The 25,599-nt window shown below is 39.8% G+C and overlaps 2 protein-coding genes across 2 annotated transcripts in view; one reads left to right on the top strand and one right to left on the bottom strand.

Annotated features, from left to right (window-relative positions):
- LOC114138602 (contactin-associated protein-like 4) overlaps positions 1 to 1,780 on the bottom strand; it is a 45,982-nt gene extending 44,202 nt beyond the window's left edge. The window contains exon 1 of the mRNA XM_028007978.1: positions 1,392 to 1,780. Within this exon, the coding sequence (XP_027863779.1) occupies positions 1,392 to 1,476 (85 nt within the window). The 5' untranslated portion in view covers positions 1,477 to 1,780. The remainder of the gene's footprint in view (positions 1 to 1,391) is intronic.
- A 1,321-nt stretch (positions 1,781 to 3,101) lies between these two features.
- LOC114137460 (tripartite motif-containing protein 16-like) lies at positions 3,102 to 5,218 on the top strand. Its single transcript, XM_028006057.1, has one exon. The coding sequence runs from the start codon at positions 3,132 to 3,134 to the stop codon at positions 4,794 to 4,796; it is 1,665 nt and encodes a 554-aa protein (XP_027861858.1). The 5' UTR covers positions 3,102 to 3,131; the 3' UTR covers positions 4,797 to 5,218.
- Positions 5,219 to 25,599: the final 20,381 nt, after the last annotated feature.

Genomic DNA, 25,599 nt, shown 5'->3' with positions numbered 1-25,599 from the left:
TCATTCTAATTCGAATGGATTTCAATTGCGCTCATTTAATTGCCACACATTGATGACTTCTTTGTTCATAATGTGCCCTTTGTACATTGAGGTCACACCTGGTAGTCTGCTAAAAAAGAGTCAATAATCCTAATAATATTAATAGATACAAATTTTGACATGAAAAAGGGCATCCAAGGTTTCCCCCAGAAAACTTGCTAAGCCCGGTGGTTGTGTGCTAGAGCAGTCATTCATCCAGCGGCCCGTTGTGTTTTCGAGTTAAAAAATGTTTAAAGTTGTCAGAAAATTTTAAAATATCACTTGATAATTATGTGTAATTGGAAGATTAACACCTGAACACCAACTATAAAGTCTTAAAAAATGTAAACATTTAAAAAACTTAAATAAGAAATGCTTAGCCTGGTGGCCCGCCAGGCTTCTAATGCACTGAGGGAAGTCTGGGGCATCCATCATAACTGTGTTTATTGCACAGCATTTGTCATGTTAAATTGTGAGGAGAGGGCAACTTTAACCTGAAGCAACATGGGAGCAACTTTCTCTTCTCTTATTTTCTATTTTTATTTTTTGTCTCATGTAAATTCATCTTATTTTTATTCTATTTATTCTATATCTACATTGTTTAAATATGAAAGCATGACTTACTGATTTATCTTTTTAAAGGATATTAAAGATAAGACAGTTTTTTTTTTAATTTACCCTAGAATTTTTTTTTAAATCAGCGTTTGTCCTTTAGTTCCCATTCAAATATATCCTAACCAAACATCAGCCTATTGGATAAATTCCAACAAGCTTTCAGTCATTTTAAAGCATCACTAGATGCCCTCATGTGGACATTTTCTCAATTTTAAACCCAATTTCACATTTAGATGGAAGGAAACTACATCTTTTCTACAGTATTGCATATGCTGGAAGAGGTGCCTAAAATAATTTCTTATTTGAGTCTTTATTATTTATGAGGTTCATGTTTTTGAAGAATCAAAGGTTAGATGGCACATCATTATAACATATTGTAAAATATAGTGAGTCGGGTCACGTCAGCTCCTGTTGTTTTTGATGACTGACGAATTATTGTGGCTCTGTTAATATTCTTGTACTTTTTTTTTTTTCAAACTCTGCTGTAATTTTTTGGAGGGAAAAAATGCTTAAAATTAAATAAACATTAAATACTAAAAAAAAAAAAAAAAAAATCAACTCATTTTTCATGTTTTCCTTTCAGGAAACAAAGGATTCAAGTTCAACATACAGAAATTCTGAAGGGCTTATTAATTGCTGCTTTCTTCACATCCAAATTTTCAATATTAACACAAAAAAAAAAGTTTGAAAATGCCCTGGAAGAAATCGTTTAATGCGGCTGAAATTAATTAAACAACATCCGAGATGTTTGGGCTCACCTGCATTTATGTCCACACACCAGCTGACAAGCATCAGGACGAGCCATGTGTTTGTTCCCCGCCTTCGGCTAGTCCACAGGCCCATGATGAAGTGGAGGGAAGCCGCAGCGTTGATCTGCTCTCCCTCTCTGCTGCTCTCAGAAGAGTCTTCGTCGCTCGCTGAAATCCTGGTGAAACCTCACAGGCTGCCGTCTGCACGGCTGCTCTCCGCAGACTGAGGGGGAAGAGGAGACGGTGGGAGGCAGAGGCACAGAGAAAGGGAGTTCATTCACCACCGTCACATCAAGTGCTTTCCTGTCATGAAGAGACTTTAATGACTAAATGCCCATTGCAGGCTGTTACATGATGGTCGTTCACACTTGGCCAAAAAGAGCGAATGAGCTTGTGCTTGATCGATTCATTCTTTGTTGTAACAAAAAGTGTCTTGGACGCTTCTTTCACATTGTTATTAATCATTTCTCCTTAAATGGTGCCACATTTATAATAAAATTCGCTTGTGTATTAAACAGCGGAGCTGAGTGAAAACGTGCCAAATCCTCTTTGTTAATGCCAAACAGCTTTTGGTGGAGGCAGAGTGATGCTGTGTGTGGTGGAAGACCTCGACCTAAATCCAATTGAGAATCTGGAAAGTGATGTTCACACATTCCCTTGAGCCTCAGCAGCTCTGAAAGAATCATAGGAGGTCATCTGCAAACTATTTTGTTCTGCAAAGTGATCGGGGCATCACAAAATGTGAGAAACTTCAAGGGTATGAAGATTGTATACTACGAGAATTTGATAAGTTTACTGGGTAGAACAGGTATATCTGTATTTCTACCACTAGGGGCAACAAACCACTCTATTACACTGAGTGTTTGCATTTGGTCAAAACACAGAAAGTTGAGACAGAATTAAATAGTTTGAAAACTTTCTCTCTCTAATTGGGACCAACTTGTGCACAGTGAGGGTCTGAAAGCATGTCAATAATACTTTCTGCACTTATATTTACTCTCATCGACTGCCATTTTCATTAGTACACTGATGCAGCAATATTATGTAAATAGTTAAGGCAAAAAGGTCTCATGTTTTCATGTTTTTTTTGGACAGTGAGGAGCATTTGCCTTAGAAATCTGAGGAAAGATTTCTGAAATTCTCTAAAAGACAATGAGCAATGAGAAGACGGATGACTGATCACAATCTTTTCCAGGTTTTGGTTCGGATACCACTAAAGCCTCTCTCCAACTTTTAGGAAATGTTCCACATTCCCATGCTTTGTTATATAAATCCAATAAAATTAACTTTGAATATCCAATAAGTTCACTTACATAACAGATTTGATCATTTTCTGGAGTTGACATTTCCTCAGGGCAGATCTTAACTCCACTGTTGAAAAATACATATTAATGACATTATATTGTTCTTGTTGTATTAGATCCTCACTTTCTAATAAGGTTGCTGTCATTCTTCATTATTATTATGTGTATGTTTCATTTTTGGGAAATGTCTACTCTAACATTGTTGATTTTTCTTCTTTTCTTACTGGTGTCATCTCATCACTAATTAAAAAAGGACAACCAGATTCCCTTCGTACATTGTTCATTAAGTTAATCTGTGTCCCTCCCTCTCTTCCTCTAAACACACCTTGAAGCTGGGCGGATCCAACAGCTGATTGGCTGCTGCCTCTCTGCTCTTACCAGAGCTCAAGCCAGTTTCTGTTTTCAGGAAGTGAAACTAACACAGTCGCTGTGACTGAGAGCAGAAATGGAGCAGAATCAGCTGGACAGAGAAACTTTCTCCTGTTCCATCTGTCTGGATCTACTGACGGACCCGGTGACTACTTCCTGTGGACACAGCTACTGTATGAAATGTATTAAGACCCAGTGGGATGCAGAGGATCAGAAGGGAATCCACAGCTGCCCTCAGTGCAGGGAGACATTCACACCGAGGCCTGTGCTAAAGAAGAACACCATACTAGCAGCTTTAGTGGAGCAGCTGAAGAAGACTGGACTCCAAGTTGCTGCTGCTGCTGCTGATCACCCCTCTGCTGGACCTGAAGATGTGGCCTGTGACGTCTGCAGTGGAAGAAAACTGAAAGCCATCAAGTCCTGTTTGGTCTGTCTGGCTTCTTACTGCGAGAAACACCTTCAGCCTCATTACGATTCAGCTGCTTTAAGGAAACACAAGCTGGTGGAGCCAACCAGGAACCTCCAGGAGAACATCTGCTCTCGTCATGACGAGGTGATGAAGATGTTCTGCCGTACCGATCAAAAGAGTATCTGCTATCTCTGCTCTGTGGATGAACATAAAGGCCACGACACGGTGTCAGCTGCAGCAGAAAGCACTGAGAGGCAGAGAGAGCTGGAGGAGAGACGAGGAAACATCCAGCAGAGGATCCAGGACAGAGAGAAAGATGTGAAGCTGCTTCAACAGGAGGTGGAGGCCATCAATCGCTCTGCTGATAAAACAGTGGAGGACAGTGAGAAGACCTTCACTGAGCTGATCCGTCTCCTCCAGAAAAGAAGCTCCGAGGTGAAGCAGCAGATCAGATCCCAGCAGGAAACTGAAGTGAGTCGAGTCAAAGATGTTCAGGAGAAGCTGGAGCAGGAGATCACTGAGCTGAAGAGGAAAGACGCTGAGCTGGAGCAGCTCTCACACACAGAGGATCACAACCAGTTTCTCCTCAACTGCCCCTCACTGCCAGCACTCAGTGAGTCTACACACTCATCCAGCATCAACATCCGTCCTCTGAGACACTTTGAGGACGTGACAGCAGCTGTGTCAGAGCTCAGAGAGAAACTACAGGACGTCCTGAGAGACACAGGAACAAACATCTCAGTGATTGTCACTGAGGTGGACGTTCTACTGTCAGAACCAGAACCAAAGAGCAGAGCTGGATTCTTGAAATATTACCATGAAATCACTCTGGATCCAAACACAACATACAGATCTCTGGTACTATCAGAGGGGAACAGGAAGGTGACAAGGATGAATCAGGATCAGTTTTATTCTACACATCCAGACAGATTCACTTATTGGGAACAGGTTCTGAGTAGAAAGAGTCTGACTGGACGTTGTTACTGGGAGGTGGAGTGGAGCGGGACAGTTTCTGCAGCAGTCACATACAAGAATATCAGGAGAGTAGGAAGTGGGACTGAATGCGGATTTGGATTTAATGACAAATCTTGGGCTTTATATTGTAACAGTTCTAAATTTGGCCACAACAACATCTGGACCTCCTTCTCAGGTCCAGTTTCCTCCAGACTAGGAGTGTACCTGGATCACACAGCAGGTCTTCTGTCCTACTACAACGTCTCTGACACCATGACTCTAATCCACAGAGTCCAGACCACATTCACTCAGCCGCTACTGGCTGGAGTTTGGGTTCGGCACCACGGAGACTCTGCAGAGTTCTGTAAACCCAACTAGATTTATTCTGTTGTCTCTGATTGCTGATCAGGGTTCATTGTTCTGATCTCTGCTCTGTTCTTTACTTTTTCTGGTTTAAATGTATTTATCTGCGTTCCATGTTTTTTGAATTCTTATTTGACACAGAAATATTTCTCCACATGAAAATTTAATCTTCTCTGGGCTCTAATAGTTTTGCTTTAATATTCATATTGATGTATTTGGATGTTCTGGTTCCTCTTCCAATGTTCTGCAGAACAAATGTTGTTCTTGTTCAAATCAGTTGATATTGAAGTGAGATGAACTCACTGGTGTTTTCTGTATAGTGATCCAAAGAGGAAACTGAATCTGTCATAGAACTGATGCTGTTTTCTGCTACGGTCTTTAGATTTAGATCAGAAATATGAATGTCTGCTGTTCTGTCTTCTTGGCTTTCTTCAATAAATTTGATTAAAGAGAAACTTTGGAAAAATTTGCTCTTCATTATTACAAGAAATTGTATATTTTGCTTTTGATCCAATACCTGAAGATTGTAATTTAATAATTTTGAGGTTTTGAAAGAGCTCGTTTTCCAGACGCCAAATAACATTCATTTACTACCAGAAATCTTTTTTTTTTTCTTTTTAAACATGACGGCATTTGACAAAATGTAATGTTTATTGCGTGTTTCAAAATTTTTGACTGCATTATGTTTTTATGATGTACAGCACTTTGGTGAGCTTCGTTACTGAAATGAGTTATACAAATGAACTAGAACTTCAACCATTTATTCGGTTAATCATCTTCCAGACATTCCCTGATGTCCCTCCTTCTCCTCCCTGCTCTTAAACTCACCTTGAAGGTTGTAATGTGAGAAAATGTGAGACGTTTAAGAGCAAATATCACAAGGCACTTAGACGAACCGTTAACGTTCATTTCTGTCTCTCTATCCTCTAATCTGAAACATAATGGAAGTCACAAATTCATTAGACGTCCAATAATGTCTCATCTGAAAGACTATTAACTCGGCCATTAGATGACTAATGGAGAAAATAACCATTTGGTGTATCGATCTACCATTTTTCTATTGCTTCTTTCAGATCCAGCACTCAGTTCAGCAAAGTTTTCAACATGTCTGTTGTTTCTCTTGCTTTCACTTTTTCTCCTTTCTACTGATTTTATTAGCCTCCCACTTTCAACCATACTTGTACTGGCATGATTCTGCCTCTTTATTTTCTGGACATGTTCACCTTCCTTACAACAACCACAGCTTTATGTCAAAGACGCTGTTATGAGGCAGAGGAGCTGCTCCTAAAATCACTACTTGTATCAACAAAGTGGGAATAATGAAACCAGAAAGCCATAAAACAACTACAAACTGAGAAGCACTTGAAAATGCCACTGTGTTACAGAAAAGCAAGTGCGAGAGTAACACAACTCAAATTTCTTCATAGCCAAGGTAGAACAGTAATATTTCTGTCTTTTGTCACCTCGGGTGGAACTGCAGCATTCCCTTCATCATGTGCAGTTTTACATTTCATTATTATTTTTTGGCTGTTTAAGAGATTTCCCCTTCAGAGAACCACATCCTCTTGATTCTTGAGTTGAAGTGTTGTTTATTGCTAAACAATGTTACAAACAGCAGAGCTCTCCTACACAAAGGCTTGGTGGTGTGTGTCCACCATCATGTGTTGCAGCTCATTTCACACAGGTACTTCTGTTTTCACTATTGATTTTTTTTTTTTTTGCTATAATTGACCACACTAGTTTTCTGTCTTTTTCATCTGACCTCCAAAACAACCAACCTAATGAATGTTTCAACGCCAGATCGATAAAATGGAGAGATTTATAGTGCTGCTCTCAACCTTTAAACATCAGGTTTGTGCATATTGTGAAAAAAAAGAAGACTCTCCATGAAATATTCAGTTCTTTCAAAGGAATCTTAGGAAGTCTGTGTTATTTTTTATTATCTCTGGAGAATAAAGTGACAAAACTGAAGGAAATGTGGAGAGCCGTTTCATCATTCATAAATAAATACTGTTGCTAATTAATTATTAATAAGTATTCACTGTCAGCCCGCTTCACTTAAATATTTTTTTTGAAAGGATAGGACATCCTATTTACCCTAATAGTGTTACACACTTTAACTTAAAGTCACACCTGGTAGTCTGCTAATACACCCTTGCTAGCTTCCTAGCTTTTCTTGCCTGTAAACTTTCGCCCATTGGCTGGTTGACGTTAGTCTTCGCCGCTTTTCCACTTCTGTTGCCAACCCATAGGATGCTGCTGTGCAAAATAGCTTGGCACTACTTCATTATAACATATGTAACAATCTTTTTTACATTTCTGTTGTGATACATGTCTAACATTTCATTCACAAGGTTCTCAAAAGGCCTTCAATTTGAGTTGGTGAAACCTGCAGGAACCCCGATAGAGAAGATTTAGCGTTTTCAGCCCGACTTGTGCTGCGGCTGAATTTCCTGGTTAATACTGACTATAAATGTGTAAACTGTGCTGGAAAATGTCAGCTTTTGAGATCAAAACACTGTCAAGCCAACTGGACCCCCTGCCTGCAGCTTTTTGATATCTGGCTCTTCTTCAAACTGAATGTCTTTTAGCCTCACTGACTGAAATGATTGCTCTTCCACTTGTCTGCCGGACCTGAGCTGATTTGCTCCTGTTGACTTTGACCTCGGCGAGCAGCCGCGTGAATTAAACTATGTCCTCTGGTGTTTTTGGGAGCACTCTGGGCTTTTTCACACCGCTGTCGAGTATTGACCGCAGAGTGGAGCGTGATATTAGGTGCAGGGCTCCATGCCAGGATGCTTCAGAGCTTTAACGATTCGAGGCGTTGCTTACCCATCTGAAGTGAACGACAGGGGGGTGCTGAGCTGAAAAATAAAAAAAAATCCCACTTTGGTGAAAACTGAGGGAGTAGAGAATATGAATCTGCTGCTAGATAATGGCTACTTTGGAACATGGGATTTATGTTACATCATGTACCATCTTACAAGGTTGAAAGTTTGTCAGGGGTTCCGCTCCTTTATTTTCAGCTTCTCTGTAAATTAGCTTCATTTCCACAAAGAGGGGAAAATATATAAAGTATATATACAGTATATATAATTTTTACCTGCCACTTTGGCTGAAATGCACGTGTAGGTACTGTACGTACGTACAGTCACATGAGAATATTGGACTCCCTGAAAGCTTCCTTCAGTCTGTAAAATGTAATAAAAGTTATTAAATATTAACCTACTAATGGAGAATATCTGGCTTTTCAAGCAAGAATTACACACACTGTGCAATAGTGTTGAACATGCAGCCTGTTTATTTTACCTGTATGACTAATGTTAACAAGCTAGCTAGCCTGCTGTACTAACTACATCCATCCATCCATTTTCTGTTCACCCTTTGTCCCTAATGGGGTCGGGAGGGTTGCCGGTGCCTAAGTCCAGCTATGTTCCGGGCGAGAGGCGGGTTCACCCTGGACAGGTCGCCAGTCTGTCGCAGGGCAACACAGAGACATACAGGACAAACAACCATTCACACACACACTCACACCTAGGGAGAATTTAGAGAGACCAATTAACCTGACAGTCATGTTTTTGGACTGTGGGAGGAAGCCGGAGTACCCGGAAAGAACCCACGCATGCACAGGGAGAACATGCAGACTCCATGCAGATTCCCCGGCAGGGAATCGAACCCAGGACCTTCTTGCTGCAAGGCAACAGTGCTACCAACTGTGCAGCCCGTGCTAACTACACTTAAAGCTAATGTTAGCTTAACTTAAAAACCAAAAAACTATTCTCTAGTGTACAATAAATCAGTAACACGTTGACATTGTTTGAAACTATACTTCTGTCTCCACAGCAGGAATCCAGAATTTTCTTTTTAAAATAAAAATAAATGAATAAAAATTCCAATTATAAAAGAACAAAACAAAGCAAACTCCAATAGTTCAACATTTTAAAGTGATCTGCTTAGGAACAGCAGAGAATTCCCGCGTACAAAAAGATATTCTTCTTCAAGTAGAGCTTGCAGCACGATAGCTGAACAAGTTATGGATACATTATTTCCATGGCTAGAAGTGCCAGTAGATTTTTATTTCTACTGTCTCTCACTATATTCCCATCCCTGCATTGAAACCTAACAGACACCAAGGTGTATTATTCACACGAGGCAACAAACTAGATTTAACAGCCGTAATTGCTACAAGTTGCACAGAAGCCTCGGAATAAGTTGCAGCACTGAGTCCCTTCCTCTGCAACAGGATCCGTCTCTGTCACCGAGGAGGGGGCAAAATTAATCACCAGGCTTTTGGACAGGCCCTTACCACTGGCAACTTACTGTGGTAAACCAGCAGAGTATAACGAAAAATGAATTAACACGCAGCCTTACAACTGCATGGAGCGGTAATGAGGGTCTTTGTGCATCAGAGGCTCCAGCTCCAGGGCTAATGGGATATTATTTGTCAACTAATCTCCAAAGATTGGTCCGGAAGAGAAGCCAATGAGAGTAACTTGGATCTGCACAAAAATCTAATCGGTTCTTCTGTTTTCTATTTTAGCCATTTCATAGAACAATGCTAACAACAAACATGAAAAAAAAACCCAAACTGCACACACTGCTTTATTTATTAAAACCTCCATATTGAAATGCTGAAGTAAAAAAAATCTAATATGATCACAACATGGACTACAAATTTAAAGGAGTCCTGTGAAGTTTACCCGCCTTTATGACACAGTTGCAGAATTCTGTTTTTATGCGTCCAGCCGTCACACACACTTTTGCAATCTGGAAAGATTCAACTGCGCTCTCGGCTTGAAGGCGTCGGCTTTTAAGAGCCACCGCTTCAATCTGCTCGCTTAGTATTCTGTGGTCACGGCAACTTGGATTGTGTCGTTTTGGCCCCCGAGAAAAATCAAAGCCGATCCAAAAGCTTTGATTACGGCCTCCGAACTAAAATCACAGTGTTTTGAGAAACCTGGCGGTTCTCAGCGTGATTAGCTTTTCTTTTTGCTTGCTCAAAAGAAATGTGTTGTTATGAGGCTTCCCTGACATCAACCTGTGTCATACACAAAGTACACACTAATAACAGACCAACTAGTTCTGTAGCTGTTTACAAATTAGAAATGAACACACTGTTGCAATGACCAACAGTAAGAAAAAAATGGGTTGTTTAGGACTGTTTCTATGAAGAAAACTGAAAATCAAATACGGAAATAATTCCAGAAATAATTGTTGTAATGCAACTTGCCTAACATTTTAGGATGATGATTATGTGTCGTCAAATTATTTTATTTTACTAAATTTTTAAAATAATTCATTTCACTTGTTTAGTTTTATCTGTTCAAATAAGAATGATAGGCTAACTACGAACATGAACAGACTTCAAGTTCAAGAATAGGTCACACGTTCTATTTAAGATTTAAGTCAGTCAGGTACTGAACTTTTCTAAGATATTTCTTGGTTAGCTATGCAGAGAGTAGTAGTAGAAATCACAGTTTTGTTAAAAGATCCAGATGTTTTTCTGCACAACTGCTTAAAGGGGCGGTTTTGTGTATTTTTTCCGGGTACATGGTGCTGTTTTATAGCACATTCAAGTAACTACGTTATCTTCAGTTGCTATAAAAATACAGTATATGAAATATAGCTTAAAAGGAATTTGACTTTGTAATTTGACACCTTGAAATTGGGCCTCTGGCTCTTTAAGAAGCTCCTGTTGTCTTCAACACAATGTTTCTCCATTATGCTATTTACACCAGTTCTTCGGAGCATTGCAGTGAGAAGTATTTGGTATGATGAGCTCAGCTCCATCAGGCGTTTGCCTTAGAAATGGTTTTGTAGCTCTTTCCAGACTGATGGACGCTAATGATTTTTCTACATCTGTTTGTTTAGTTTGTTGCTGTTTGAACCGCTGTAAAAACAGCGCTGAAAATAATAAAATCATGTGGTCTTGCTAGTGGCTTTACTTTTGAAACTCCTTCCGAGATTCAGCCAGCAAATGTCTAAAAGTTACTGACACTACGTTTTGTGGACTTTTATTTTATTTTATTTTTATTTTTTGCTGTCATACCATACAGGCATTTTCTTGTCATTTAATGCCAACATAGGGTTCCCACCTACCACCTTTAAAAAAGAAGAAGAAAAAAAGCAATTACCCTAAAACTCCTTCTCCCACCTGCAGTTAAAAGTAAAAGCTCAGTAAATATCGACACTAAATAAAGTGGCTGGGAGTGTGTATAATGCAGTCTGATTGCAGAATTTTATTAAATATCTTACATTTTTTGTGGCCTACCATTCAAATGATGAAGAGCACAAAACCCGTTTAGTTAGAACGGTATTAGAAACGCACCCCTGGCTTTTCTCTGCGCTGTCAATTAAGTGTAGTAATCACCCTGATCCCAGTGTTACCGCACTGCTGCTGTGAAAGAGAAGATGAGTTCATCTCTAATGAGATCAACCACAAACATTCCAGCACGATTTGATCCGCTGCACTTCATTAACTCTCTGTCATTCATCATTCATCTGTTTTTTTTCTCTTCCTTTCTCTCTCTCACGCTCTTTCTTTCTTCACAAACTTTCTTTTCGTCAGGAAGTTTTGAGTTTTTGAAGAGTCCCGAGCCCTCTGAAGGGCTAAGATGCTTTATGAGGGGGGAAAAAACACAAAAAAACGTTGAGCTTTTCCAGGATCTACTTTAAACTTAAAAGGAAAATTCTTCGAAAACATCCTAATCCTGAGACTTGAAAGAGAACTTTGATATGGTGAGAGGAACTCTTTGTGCTCTTGAAGCTTTTGAGGCTTTGGGTTGTGCTCATTAAATCACACGGAAGTGACAGATGTTGGTGACTGGAACTTAAAAGTAGCTACAGATAGAAGTTCAGCGATGAAATTATTGACAAATGGTGATAAAGGTGTGATAATCATTCAGGAAAACACTTACCTAAAAGACATCGACTTCTTCGAGTCAGTAGGTAATTTTTCATCAGAGTGGACAGAAGTCATATGTGGGGTGACATTGAACCCAGAGTTGACCCAAAGTTCAGTCCTGGGTCCCTTCCTATTTAATATCTATCTGCTCCCGCTAGCTCAGGTTAGAACAAGAAATAAGATGAGCTACCATCGCTGAGCAGATGATACACAGCTGTACGTTACGATGTCACCAGGTGACTCATACTCAGAAGTTGAGACGCTTAGGACGAATCAGTTTATGACAAATCAATTTTCTTCATCTGAACAGAAACAAAACTGAACTTATTGTCTTTGGATCTAAGAAGGAACGATCTGGAGTCAGCTCAGACTATCTCAACCATCAGAGACACAGAGACAGTTACTAGGTCAGCCTTCAGTAACCTGGATACAATATTTAGGATTAAAGGACTAATGTCTCATCAAGATACAGAGAAACTCAAGTTCTCACAAAAACCAGGAAGACTGAAGACATCGCCCTAGTTATAAAAGTCCTTACACTGAGTCCCTGTAACTCAAAGAATAGACTTTAAAATAGTTAGTTTATAAATCACTACATGACTTGGCACCAAAATATATTAAAGATCTGCTGTTGTATCAACCTTCCAGACCTCTCAGGTCTTCTGGTTTAAATCTACTCTGCACCCCCAGAGTCTTAATCAAATGCTTTCAGTTTTTATGCCTCACTAATCTTGAACAAACTTCAAGGCTAAAAGACCATTTCCTGTAGAGTTGCTTTTGATCAACAACAACAGGAACATCACTAGTTTTATTTTGGATTTCAACTTTTTATTACCTTTTCATTTTGCCATTTGAGACTGTAGCATGACGGAATCTCAGCAAGTTCAGGAGATTTGAACGCTTTAGTGAGACACTTTAACAAACGAATGGGTTTTTGTCTCAGCACAAACTTGACAAAGATCTGCTACAAAAGTGGTTGGCGAAGTTGTCTGATGTTTAAAATACCAAGTTTGTCAAAACTTTACATCTCCCCAGGGCCCGATCTTTTCGAATAAATGCTAAAATGTCACAGGTGGTGAAACATTCTTCCCAGAAGGTTGTATACTGATGACCGCTGCTGCTTTTTATATCTCAGGTGGTGCACCGGCTGTCACCAGCTTTGTGGTCTCATTAAAAGCACGTCAGGTGTGTTGCTCTGGGCTCAACTCCAGAAACAGTGTCTGACTAACATCAGATTGTACAGGACCGTGTTGATCTCCGTGCTCTCAGAAATAAAGAATAAACACACTAATGGTCTAAGGCAAGCAGTGAGCACACAGTCCCTCATGTTTGACAGCATTGCTGAGACGGTACAAGAAGATACATTTGTGTACATGTGTTGGTTTTAGCCAAAACTTTGTCTTGAACAGTTCACAGTTTTCTCTCACTTGTCATTCTGCATTACAGTTTGCTGTTGTGTTTTGTCTTCATAAACTGTGCTCAAAATGTAATGTTTCATGGTCCGAATAATCACGGATTATTCAGTAAAATTAAACATGGCTTCCGACCAGGCCGGTTTGTCAGATTGAAAGTATTTTTTAACAACCTTTCAGCCGGTGCGCCTGTCACGATAAAAAAGTTTGTCGGATGATAAATTGTCCCAGACTGTTATTGCAATAAACGATTATATTGTTGTTTTGAGACCATTTTCAAGGAATACAATGGTAACGACACAGGAATGCAAAGACATGTTCTCAAAAATCGATAGTTTAAAATCTAATGAATATTTTGACATAGAGAGATACACTGCCTGGCCAAAAAAAAGTCGCCACCAAAAAATGGTCACACTCTGTAATATTTTGTTGGACCGTCTTTAGCTTTGATTACAGCCCGCATTCGCTGTGGCATTGTTTCAATAAGCTTCTGCAGTGTCACAAGATTTATTTCCATCCAGTGTTGCGTTAATCTTTCACCAAGATCTTGTATTGATGATGGGAGAGTCTGACCACTGCACAAAGCCTTCTATACATATATATATTCTGTTTAAATTGAAATTGTGCTGTGGAGCTGTGACTGCACATCCCACATGTAAGGAGGTTTTCTGTTTCATCAGTCAAACAATTGGAATATGGTAAAAAAATAAAAATAAAACTTTTTGTCTGTGTTTACATACAAAACTCTCAGGACAAGCAGCTCCTTCAGGAATGACTGTTGTCTTCCTCTCCCTGTCCATGACTGTCTTCTGGACATGTCCACTCAGCTGTCCTCCCCATGATTGTGTCCTACTGGCCCAGACTGAGACACTGTTTAGAGGTCTAGAACCCAAACACCAGATCAGACCACAGTCAACATTTCTCTAGGAATAGAACTGCTATAAAGTGCAATCCATGTCGGTTACAATGTTGGTTCGTTATCTATAGCAACCAGGAAATGTCCATTGTTCCAGTGCGTTGATCTTTTTGCCTTTTCAGTTTGTGTTTTGTATGTACATCTGTCTCTCTGCTCAGGTTTGTCCACCCTCGTTTTGGACCCATCAAATGCATCCGAACACTGAGCTGTGCAGAAAGACGAAGAGCTCACGGTCGCCTACGGTTATGATCACGAGTCATTGGGGAAAAACGGCCCGGAGGCTCCAGATTGGTACAAACGTGAGCTCGAGGTTTTCCAACAAAGACAGGCAGCTCCTGTGAGCCACTAAAAACCCAAAGGAAGACCCCCAAACTCCCCAAACTTGTGCTGCCACTTCATAAAACTCCTGGAACACTGCTGCAGCTGCCGACCTTCCAAACTGCTTTGGCCAGAGTGACACAAGAACTATGCAAGAAACCAAGTGGTCTTAGAGGTTGTTGTTCTGACTGGAAGTGCTGCTTCATCTCATGTTTTAAGATTCACATGTTCATCACTGGTGCTTCTAGATGTCATGGAAACCCATTGTTTTCATTAGGTCAGTTTACACATTAGGACTCTGTTTAGGTGTTTACTGTAAGAGCTGTACAGTAGATCTGACCTTCTGCCCAGACTTCCATTGCCTTAACATGTCTGTTGACCTGACATGTGAAACATGCTAGAGATCATTGTATTTATTACAAGTTACATGAATTGTGTTTGTGAAGGACTCTGAAGAAATGAGTGGACTTTCTGCTACACAGGAAAGAATGGAGCTTTCAAAATCTGTACACCCCAAATAATGAAACGCCCCAAAATAAACCAAACCAAATCCATTCCAATGCTTCTTTTTTCAATTTTCTTTTCTTTCACTGAAACTCATTGTGCCTATATGTGACAAAGTCTTAAAGTTCCTCTTATTTTTAGCCTGCTGTTCTATGATTCTTCAGACTAAAAGCGAAATGAACTTCGAGACTTAAGCCAAAGTATTTCAGGAAAAGAACATATGGTGGTGGTGGCAGCATAGTGGTTTGGTTGCTTTGCTGCTTCCAGATTCTAGATGGTTTGCTAGTTATAGATCCCTCAGTTCTGCTCACTAGAAGAAAATTCTGGAGAATTTATAGCCATCAGTTTGTGATCTTAAGCTCAAGTGCATACGGTTATAAAGGGTTACAAAGTTTTTTCAGAAGTAAAATTAAAGTTTCAGAAATCTTAAATTATGTTGGAAAATATCTTTGTTTGATGTTGGCCAGATTTGTCTCGGTATCCATTTTAAGCCGTTTCCAAATCATGAACTTTCAGATGCCAGCTTCGTTCCCATCTGCTGCACATGTTGTGTGCTGCTATATTTGTGCACTTCTTACACGAAGATACAAAAAAATACAGATAGATATTATAGACAGTTGTTTACTGGAATAAAAAAGAAATTAATTTGCAACATTTTCCAAGAACAGTTTGAACAAATCTACTCTCAGCCAGTCCTAAAAACACAGAGAATATTGACTTTTCAAAAATTGGATATATTTCCTAAAAATAGTCTTTGAAATTTTATGAACAGCGAAAGCAAGGTCTTAAAAAAATACCCCGCTAATCTCCACAAGGCACCTGTGATTTCTGTACCAGGAACGAATGGCTATAATGTGATGTGGGCGGGGTGTGAGAGCCTGAGAGTCCAAACTCTGGGCAGAAACATCCCACGCTTCCCCCTCCACCTGCGCCCGGTTCAGCCAGGTTAAACTTCCTGCCTCCAAACTGACACCGAAACTTCTCCGGAATACTGCCGCTGAGGTGACGAACCTGTCAATGGGACTTTTTTACAAGAAAGTTATTTTTTTTCTCCAGTCAATAGTTATTAGTGTTAATGTTTCTGAGTCATAAACCCAACCAAACGGCGCTTAGCATCAGCCTCGCTCACACGTTTCCCTCAGAGCTTCTTCAAACCGAAACAGAAGCAGAGCGGGGGGATTTCCGTCTGAACATGGACCGGTACCGGTACTTCATATTCAACCAGAGGAGTGTGCTCATCCTGGGCATCCTCCAGATAGCCTGTGCGGGTCTCTGTGTCGTCTGCGGCTTAATGGACGCTGCTTTCCGCAAGAACACCCCGCTGAGCACCAGCAGGACGCCGGTGTGGGGAGGACTGGTCAATCACCTGGAAGGCTCTGCTCAGTGGGCATCCAGGTATCAGGATACCTACGGAGTGTTATTGGTGTGTTACAGGCTCATATAGGAGACCGCTTTCTAAAATATGGTGTGGATCCTCTTGGAGAAGAATAATGACTGTTGACAGGGTCGGCCAAAGATTGGCTGAGGCCGTGAGCAGACTTTCATTCGCCCCCCTCCACTTCCATCTTCAGTCTTTCATGATTATTATGAACATGAAGAGTCGGGACGACGGCGAATCGCTTTTTAAAATATGCTTAATTAATTTGCTTTAGATTCTGCTGCATAAAAACAACAACTAAGCAATCATTGATTATTCCATCCATCCATTTTCTAACACCCTTGTCCCCAGTGGGGACAGTGGGAACCAGGAGGTACTGGTTCCTATCTCCAGCTAACGTTCCGGGCGAGAGGCGGGGTCACCCTGGACAGGTCGCCAGTCTGTGGCATTTATCCTTGATTATTATTTTTTCTTTTTAATGATTAAAATAATTTTCAGTTAACTGACTTGTAACGTTTTTTAATCAGTCAAAGGGTAACGTTCCTTATTGGAGAATATGATATCATCACTATTAAATATCTGACAATTTCACCAGCCTGTACTGATGTCCAGATAAATATTCTAGCTAAATCCTCAAATTGACTTAGAAAATGATATTTGATGTAAAATCCACTTTTAATATGATAGTTAAGGATATGTTAATGTGTTTTTGGTATGCAGTGAACCTCCAGGATTTGTGGGTGTTAAGAACCAGAGTTGTCTGCGAATGGCTAAAATCTATAAATACTTGAGACCCCTTCATAAAACACTTGTAACTGCATCTTAATAGTTCAAACATCAAATATACCTTAATATGCATTAATACACACAGTGGAAGCCATGTTGACACTACCACAGAAGCTAACATCCAGTCTTCCGTATTTCCACTTTGAAGTTTACAATCAATATTGTGTAATTTAACGGTGCTCTTGGATTGACAATTTTGTAATCGACAGCCAATTGTTTGCTAAGCAGCGTTGCATCAAGACATTTCAACTTCTCTAGCTGCATTTTCTTCATAATAACTTAGTTGGGCTTTACAGAAAAAAAATATTTGTGGTTTTCACAAATAATTTGAAATAGCATTCTATGGAAATATCTGCAAATATTGAACCCCAAAATCTGAACCATGAATAGTCACTGTAAAGATATTGAAAACATGACTAAACAGACAATTGTATTCGTTTAAAAAAAATCTAGATTTTGGTTAAGTTGGACCAAAGTTTGAACAATAAATCTGTAACTATGCCTCCAGAGAAATAAAAATTCATCAACAATCTGACATATTCTGGATGTAGTTTAACTATCATGGGGAATGCTTGAATTTCCAAAACTGCCCCCCACCCCACCCAAAAACAAAAAAGTAATTTTTGAGGACACAATGGAGCCAATGTTCTGACCACACACAAAGATGAAATAGAAAGAGAAACAGCAGAGGTGGACTCACTGATGGTACTGTACCTGCTGTTACGCCGTTTATCCAGGAGGAGGAGGAGGAAGTTCAAATCATCTCTTCCAACCGTCGTAACGGGACGTGTGGAGATTCTTTACGAAATGATGAACATTATGAACAACCTGGAGCATCCTCATCATCAAACTATCATACAACAGTGTCTTCAGTCAGAGGCTTCTTCAGATGTGCAGTAATACAGACTGCTACAGGAGTTAATCCCTACACAGCCATGAACATGTTAAATAACCTTGGATGATAAACTTTTAAACAGCATTTGATCTGTTTAAAGTCACAGTGTTCATGAAATGTGGCCTCAGCCCAGACACATATTAAATTGAAAATTATGAAAATTTTCAATCATGAAAGTTGAGTTTTCATAGTTAATTGCGGTAATAATTAATACTATGACTAGGCCTGTCGCGATAAACGATAAATCAATTAATCGTACTATAAATTAAAACTATCGACGTCACTGTAATTATCGGCACTATCGCCTCTTTCTGTTAATGACACTAAATGAAAAAAGGCTCAACTCCGGTGCTCTCCACTGACTCCTCCCTTCCTCATTTCCTTAGTGTAAAGCCCAGCGGGCACGACACGATCTTAGAGCTGCCCATTTTCAAAACCTGAGAGACAATACATTATTAGCCGACAGAAATCCTAGGTACAACGGTTCGTTCCTGCCATGTGGTGTCCAACAATGGGCACAAAATAATGGCTACAAGTTCAGTGAACTAATTTTAAAACCAGGCATTAATCAATGCTTTACTACAATCTACCTGCAATGCATGTGGCTAGTGTCAGCGTAAAGTCCTGACTGAATGAAAATCATTAGAACCTATTTGCACAGAGCAGAATCCACTCTTTCTGATTGGCTACCTGTCACATTCAACAGGCTGAGTTAAAGCTCCCAGTCGGTGAAAACCCCTGATTTAGATCGCAGCGGCAATGACAATCTACCGCAGGGTGCTCAAACTTTTCTAGACCAAGATCTACTTTTTCTCTCACCAGCCGGCTGAGATCTACCTCTCATGACACGAAGACATAAAAATTGTAAATTAAACTTTATTGACTTATTTTATATGCGAATATACATCAGTTATAGCAGAAATAATAAAGTGATAGAAAACCTAATGCAGTATATTTCTTCCTCAGTGAGATTCTCCTACCGTTTACACACTCTCTCTCTTTGTCGTTAAGCACGCCCGTTGCCGTGGCAACCGCCTGCAGAGCAACGACGTTAAAAACACAACATAACATAACAGGCTGGTACATATGGCAAGCTCAGAGACACCTCTTCAGTCTGTGTCGACGTGACAACCTGCTGATGACACTCTAAGCTCAGTGATCTCTTCCAGTTTGATGCCTCACAATGCCAAGGTACTGTTAACTTTTTACATGGACTGGGCGATATGGCTGAAAACCATATCACGATATAAACATTTTATATCAGTGGATGCTGATAATTATGGATTAGTGTTTTGTTTTAAATACCTGAAATGCTGCCAAGCTGGTGACATGATCTTTACTGTTTAATCCTCAATTTCAGTCGTTTTCTCCTTCCACTCCATGCTGCTGCTGTTTATTTCTAAGCTGCTAAGAGGCACAGTGGTGAAACCTGAAACTGCTGCTGCGCATTGTACTCAGCAGGCTGTTGCTAGGAAACCAAAGAGTGAGCGAGTGAGTTAGTTGATGCCACCAATCTAGCTTAGGTGGCTGTGAGAGGTTGAGCAGCTAAAGCCTTTCCTCTGCCTCCATCGCCCAGAATGCTTTTCTGGAACAGAGTCCAATCAAAATTGTATCAGACATATTTTCTATTGATATTGATGATTTTCTGTTGCGATATATATTGTTGTTGATTTATCGTCCACCGCTACTTTTTACACATTTTCAAGTTTTGACTTTTCAGAGTCAACTGCACCTCCAGGGAAGTTTCAGATGGATGGATGAATTAATTGATTGATTGATTGATTTGTCAATTCATTTTTTATTGGGTTTTACGCTTATGTCTGGATTGCAGAAGATGACTCTGTATGCCTAGCTATGATCTGAATATGACTCTCTATGGGGGGCAGTGGAGTGAATGTTTTTCCAGAGGGGTCATGTTTCCCCCTGATCCCCCTTTTGAGGGCGCCACTGTTCAGAGTCAGTCAAATCTCTTTGTTTTTGGCAATTTTATAGCTTTTATTCTAAATTCTTTTACACACCTTGATATAGATGATCTCCTTAGGTGGCACCTTCCCTCATTGCACAAATGTACATCTCTCTCTCTCTCTGTTGTTCAGTAGATTTTTCAATACATATATTTCACTCATCTTAAGAACTACTTGGGATGGGATCATTTGAACATCCTTATTGGTGATGATTTAAATTTAGGGTGTGTGTATTTACCTTGTACCATGGCTGTGTGTGGAAGTGTTGTGGTGTAAGCTGATACTGTGGTGCTGCATGGCTCTCTTATGAAATGGCCTGGAAATGGAAAGGTCGCAGGATGAGCTGGAATCCCTCAACAGGCGTGAGGTTAACTCCTCATTCCATCGTTTCCCTGCTGCTTGTCCCTTCCACACATAAACACGTCCCAAACTGTCTGGACGTTTTGTGTCTGTCCTCAGGTCAGCTGCATGGTGGTGGCTGCAGGACTTTCCTGTGCAGCTGCGGTCGTCATCTTCGGCTACTCCTCTCTGACGCTGACCTATGGGGAAGAGGACGAAGACGTCTTCCACCAACACAAAAGTGCCAAAGTGGTAACTACCACGCACAGCCGGCTGCATTCAGAGCTCTTCATTTGGTGGAATTGGAAAGAGTGATATGTGTTTATACACATACATATAAATCTATATATATATATATAATATATATATATATATATATTGAATTGGAAAGAGTGATATGTATTAATACACATACATATATATATATATATATATATATATATATATATATATATATATATATAGTATACATTGAATTGGAAAGAGTTATATGCATATATGTCCATCCATCCATCCATTTTCTGTTCACCCTTGTCCCTAATGGGGTCGGGAGGGTTGCTGGTGCCTATCTCCAGCAACGTTCCGGGCGAGAGGCGGGGTACGCCCTGGACAGGTCGCCAGTCTGTTACAGGGCATGCATATATGTATACATACATATATATATATATATATATATATATATTGAATTGGAAAGAGTTATATGCATATATGTATACATATATATGTATAATGATGACATTAAAAGTGTCATTATTATGACAAAAAAAAAAGTTTGAGGCTTTTTAATTATAACAATTAAAAGGCCTCACATCCATCTATCTATCTATCTATCTATCTATCTATCTATCTATCTATCTATCTATCTATCTATCTATCCATCTATCCATCCATCCATCCATCCATCCATCCATCCATCCATCCATCCATCCATCCATCCATCTATCTATCTATCTATCTATCTATCTATCTATCTATCTATCTATCTATCTATCTATCTATCTATCTATCTATCTATCTATTTATCTATCTATCTATCTATGCTGGCCTATATTATATTATATTTTGTCCATGAAAACGTATTAAATAATTGCAAATGGTCTGTCAGCTTCCTTTCATTGCTAGCCCCCTGGTTGCGCCGCTTCCAGACGTGTATTTTCATATTTAAGCATTTAACCAATCACATTTCAGCCGCTATTTGTTGCCAGGGTCAAAGAAATCTGCCTGGAGGCCTTCGCAATCAGTTCTGCGGGGCCTGTAGAGTAAAATAAATGTCGATCAAACTGTTGCTTCAACCAATCAGATTTTGAGTTGGCGGAAACGTCAGCGTATTCACACGTTCTGATTGGATAGTCAAAGCGTGTAGTAGCCAGAGCTAGCAAACTGCATCTGCTGCGCAAGCAAAGATATTGTTGTGTTGATTTAATAGCTGTTTTGTCAACCCACAATGGATGAAGGAGGAGAAGAAATGGATTTGGTTGGAGATTTACTGTCAAAGCCATTTTCAAGACGGACTTTTCAAGAAAAGCTGGACATTGTTAAACAAGGTCGGGTAACTCCGAAGCTAGCAAGCCTGTCACAACCGGGAAAAGGATTTGTCCGCCACTTTCAGTCTACTAACTAAAACTTATGCCAGAAATAGGACCGGGCAGGATCGACTTTCAGCATTAGCTTCGATGGCGATAGAAAAGGACTTCTTCATGGAAGTGAAACGCAAGGATAATCTGCACAACAGAGTAATTGAAATGTTGAGGAAAGAAAGGAGGATGGATTTTGTGTACAAATAATCAGGATTTTTGGTGAGTAAAATGTTGCTATATTCCTAAATAATATTGCAATTTTATCAGGTTATTTTTGATGCTTTTTACAAATGTGTGTCGCAGCTGTACCTGCAGTAGAAGTTTTATAGCCATAAAATAGTTATTGAGGGTTGGATTGAATCAGACGGAGCACTACTGAAGGCCTAGGTGTGAAATGCACGGCTATCTATCTATCTATCTATCTATCTATCTATCTATCTATCTATCTATCTATCTGTCTATCTATCTATCTGTCTATCTGTCTGTCTGTCTGTCTGTCTGTCATTTTTTGTAGGAAAACTGGAGCACCCAGAGAAAACCCTTTGTTTAAAGCAAGATTATTTGATTTTACTAAGAGAGCAAATTACAATGTCTGTCTGTGACTTGTGTTTTTAGAGAAACTGGAGCACCCAGAGAAAACTTATATTTGAAGTAGGATTACTTAATTTTACTAATAAAGACAATTTATCTATCTATCTATCTGTCGGTCGGTCTGTCTGTCTATCTGTCTGTCGGTCTGTCTATCGTTTTTGTAGGAAAACTGGAGCACCCAGAGAAAACCTTTTGTTAAAATGACTAACAATAACTTAAACTTACTAATACCGTGTATGCTACCTTCAAAGATAAGGCCTCATATGTCTGACGTAGCTAACAATCTTACAAAGATGTTATGTAAACGAAAAGTGATAGCGCTGTTTTCACAGACAGGCAGAAGAGAAAAGGAAAGACTGGTTTGAAGAGCCATCCATCCATCCATCCATCCATCCACCCATTGTCTTCTGCTTGTCGGGTCGTGGGGGCGGAAGCCTAAGTATGGAGGCCCAGACTTCCCTCTCCTCAGCTCCAGGTGAATCCCCTCACATTCCTTGGCCAGCTGAGAAACAATTATTCATTTTGTATGGGAATGGATGGGAGTTTTACAATGTTATTCTCAGTCTCTTGGCAATCCTCAGGGAGGTGCATAGAGCCAGAGTCCAGTGAGGGAAGTAAGACAGGCGTGGTACTGCTAACCTTCTGACGACTCAGTAAAGATCTGCAAGCATTGCTGGTTCTTCCCGCACAGGACTTGGAGCTGCTTCTCCCTGGTCTTGCTGCTGGCAGAGTCCCCTGAACAGGCTGTTTGCATTTCTGATGGCTGATTTTTCTACTACTTCCACCTCCACACACTCTGTCCAGCTCAATTAAGGACAGCATGTCTCTCCTCTCAGCCTCACGAAGTTCCTTTTTCTCCTGCTGTTTGCGTCGTATCTGGGAACCCCACGAATCAATCAGACACATGTTAGCTGCAGCTTTTTTCTCTTTCTCCAGTTTTTCAAGCTTCTGCTCTGCAGCTTCCCGATGTTTAATGTCTTCCATTAACTTTTCCTCCATAGAAGTCCTTTTCATATCTTCTTTTTTCTTTATAAGTGAAAGTTGGTCGTACACGATTTTTTTACGTATTTCAAGACTTCTGTTGTTATCAGCAATGTCACAGTGACTGTCACGATCTAGAACGACCGATTGATAATGAACAGCTCTTCCTGGCTCAGTAACGTTGTTCTGTGTCTTCAGGTTCTGCTGAGCCGCCTTCTTCTGTCTACTTTCCTCACCTCGATATCCAGGAAGAATCCCTTGCCTTTCAGCCCTGTCCATTTCCCTCTTCTTTTTCTCTTTGCGTTTATGTCTGGCTGCCAATTCATCAGCCAGAGGGTTTTGCTTTGGAGTTTTCTGTTGGTGCTGTATTTCATATGACAATGTGGCAGTCTCATCCTCAGAAAACATGTCACAATGCTTTTTCTGTAAAAGACCATCACATTTCTTCAGTATGTCCTCTAAAGTGTAATCACTAGATTTCTTTTTTTCTTTGGTACGCAGAGTCTCATTCTGTCTCAAAAATTTCCGGCATTGCTCTTTCTTCCGTCTCCTCGTCTCAATTTCCTCAGTTTGATGCAGTCTATCTGACTCCATCATGGCAGCCCTGTATTGCCTTTCAAGTTTAGCTTGTTTCTCCTCCTTCTGTTGTTTATATTGAATTTGAGCATCCCAGGTATCAGTCAGAGACTGTTTCATTTCATCTTTCTGCTTCCTTTCTTGTTCCTCTTGCAACTTCTGGAGTAACTGCCGATTGGCCCTCTCTGCACAACGCTTGTTCTCCAGAAGAATGTAATTGGCAGCTTCTTTCCTCTTTATTTTGTCTAGATTGTCGTAAACAATCTTCTTACAATCCTGTTGAGAAAGGACCTTTTCAGGAAGTCTCATCTCACGCTGGTGTTGAAACACAGATATAGAAGGAAAGTCTTCATTTGTCTCCCGCATAGCCATTTCTTTAGAAAAAATGTTCTCCTCTAAAGTGTCTTTCGCAACTTCTTTTTTCTTCAGGTCCTGTATGATGGGTTTCTGTTCTTTTTTACATGACAAAGGCTTCTTAAACTGTTTGTCATGTTTGTCTTTCCCAATAACCTCATTGCAATTAGCTGTGGACACAGCTCTTTGTCTCATTTTTCGTTCATGTTCTGCATTTTTTGTATATATCGTCCAGTATGAAACAACGGTGTTTGAAGATTCTTCCTGCTCTCGAAGTCGCAAAGCTTGGTACAGTTCTTCATTTGGTTGTATCTTCTTTGTCCTTACCATAGGAATAATAATCTTGGGTAAACGAGGGGAGTCCATCTTCCGTTTCTGTCTCACGGTGCAAAGAGAACAATTCACTATAAATCCGCTGGGTTCTGCAAGTCTGGCTCTAGAACACAAGTGACAAACTATTTAAGAGGTTTCAGAGCTGATGTCATAGATCTATGACACAAAGCATCTGATCCTAATGACATCATCAGTTAGGTAGAAGTGTAACATTAGTTGCTATTGCTATGGTAACCAGGAAAAGCTCTGAAGTGATTCACACCTTCTAGTAAAGGAGATGTTTCAAACCATTAAAACATTTCCAAATAAATTCATTCATATTAAGACAAATGAAACTTTTCCCAACAATTTAGACCAGCTTCAGCCAATGTGGCTGTAATTTAAATAGGCTTAACAATGGAAAACACAATCACCTGGTTTCCCATTAAATCTGCTCAACAGTGTTTTCCTCATCAAAAGACATTTTTGATGAGAAGTGTTGGATGAACTCAGGTTAAACTGTCTCTCATTTAGACATCTTTAGCGCTTTGTTCCTTTAGCTGGCACGTGTCATTCTTTGGTATTCCTAGCCCTGTCACGATAACAAATTTTGCTCAACGATTAATTGTCTCAGAAATTATTGCGATAAACGATAATATTGTTTGAAGACCTTTTTACACTGATGTAATGGAAATGACGTAATAAGGCATGCGATTTCCTGCCAAAGTTAGATACACTTTATTTTCAAAAAACACTAAACACTGGAACTGATGAACAAAATAAACAAAACAACCAAAAACAAAAATAAAGTGGATTCTCAGTCTCCATTAACAAAAAATTTACTTGTAAAAAAAACTAAACAACATAAAGCCAAAGTGGAAATAAATACTGCATTCAACCAAAAGAGTGCAGATTATGAAGTCTGTATACTATGTTGCCCTTCAGTAATAATTAGATTTAAATAGAGAAAATGGGCACATCGACTACCTGATGCAATAATTCACACTACAA

This window comes from Xiphophorus couchianus, chromosome 22, assembly GCF_001444195.1.
Source record: "Xiphophorus couchianus chromosome 22, X_couchianus-1.0, whole genome shotgun sequence".
Lineage (NCBI taxonomy): Eukaryota > Metazoa > Chordata > Actinopteri > Cyprinodontiformes > Poeciliidae > Xiphophorus > Xiphophorus couchianus.
Note: the sequence above shows the minus strand (reverse complement) of the source record. Positions and strands in the feature narration are given on the sequence as shown.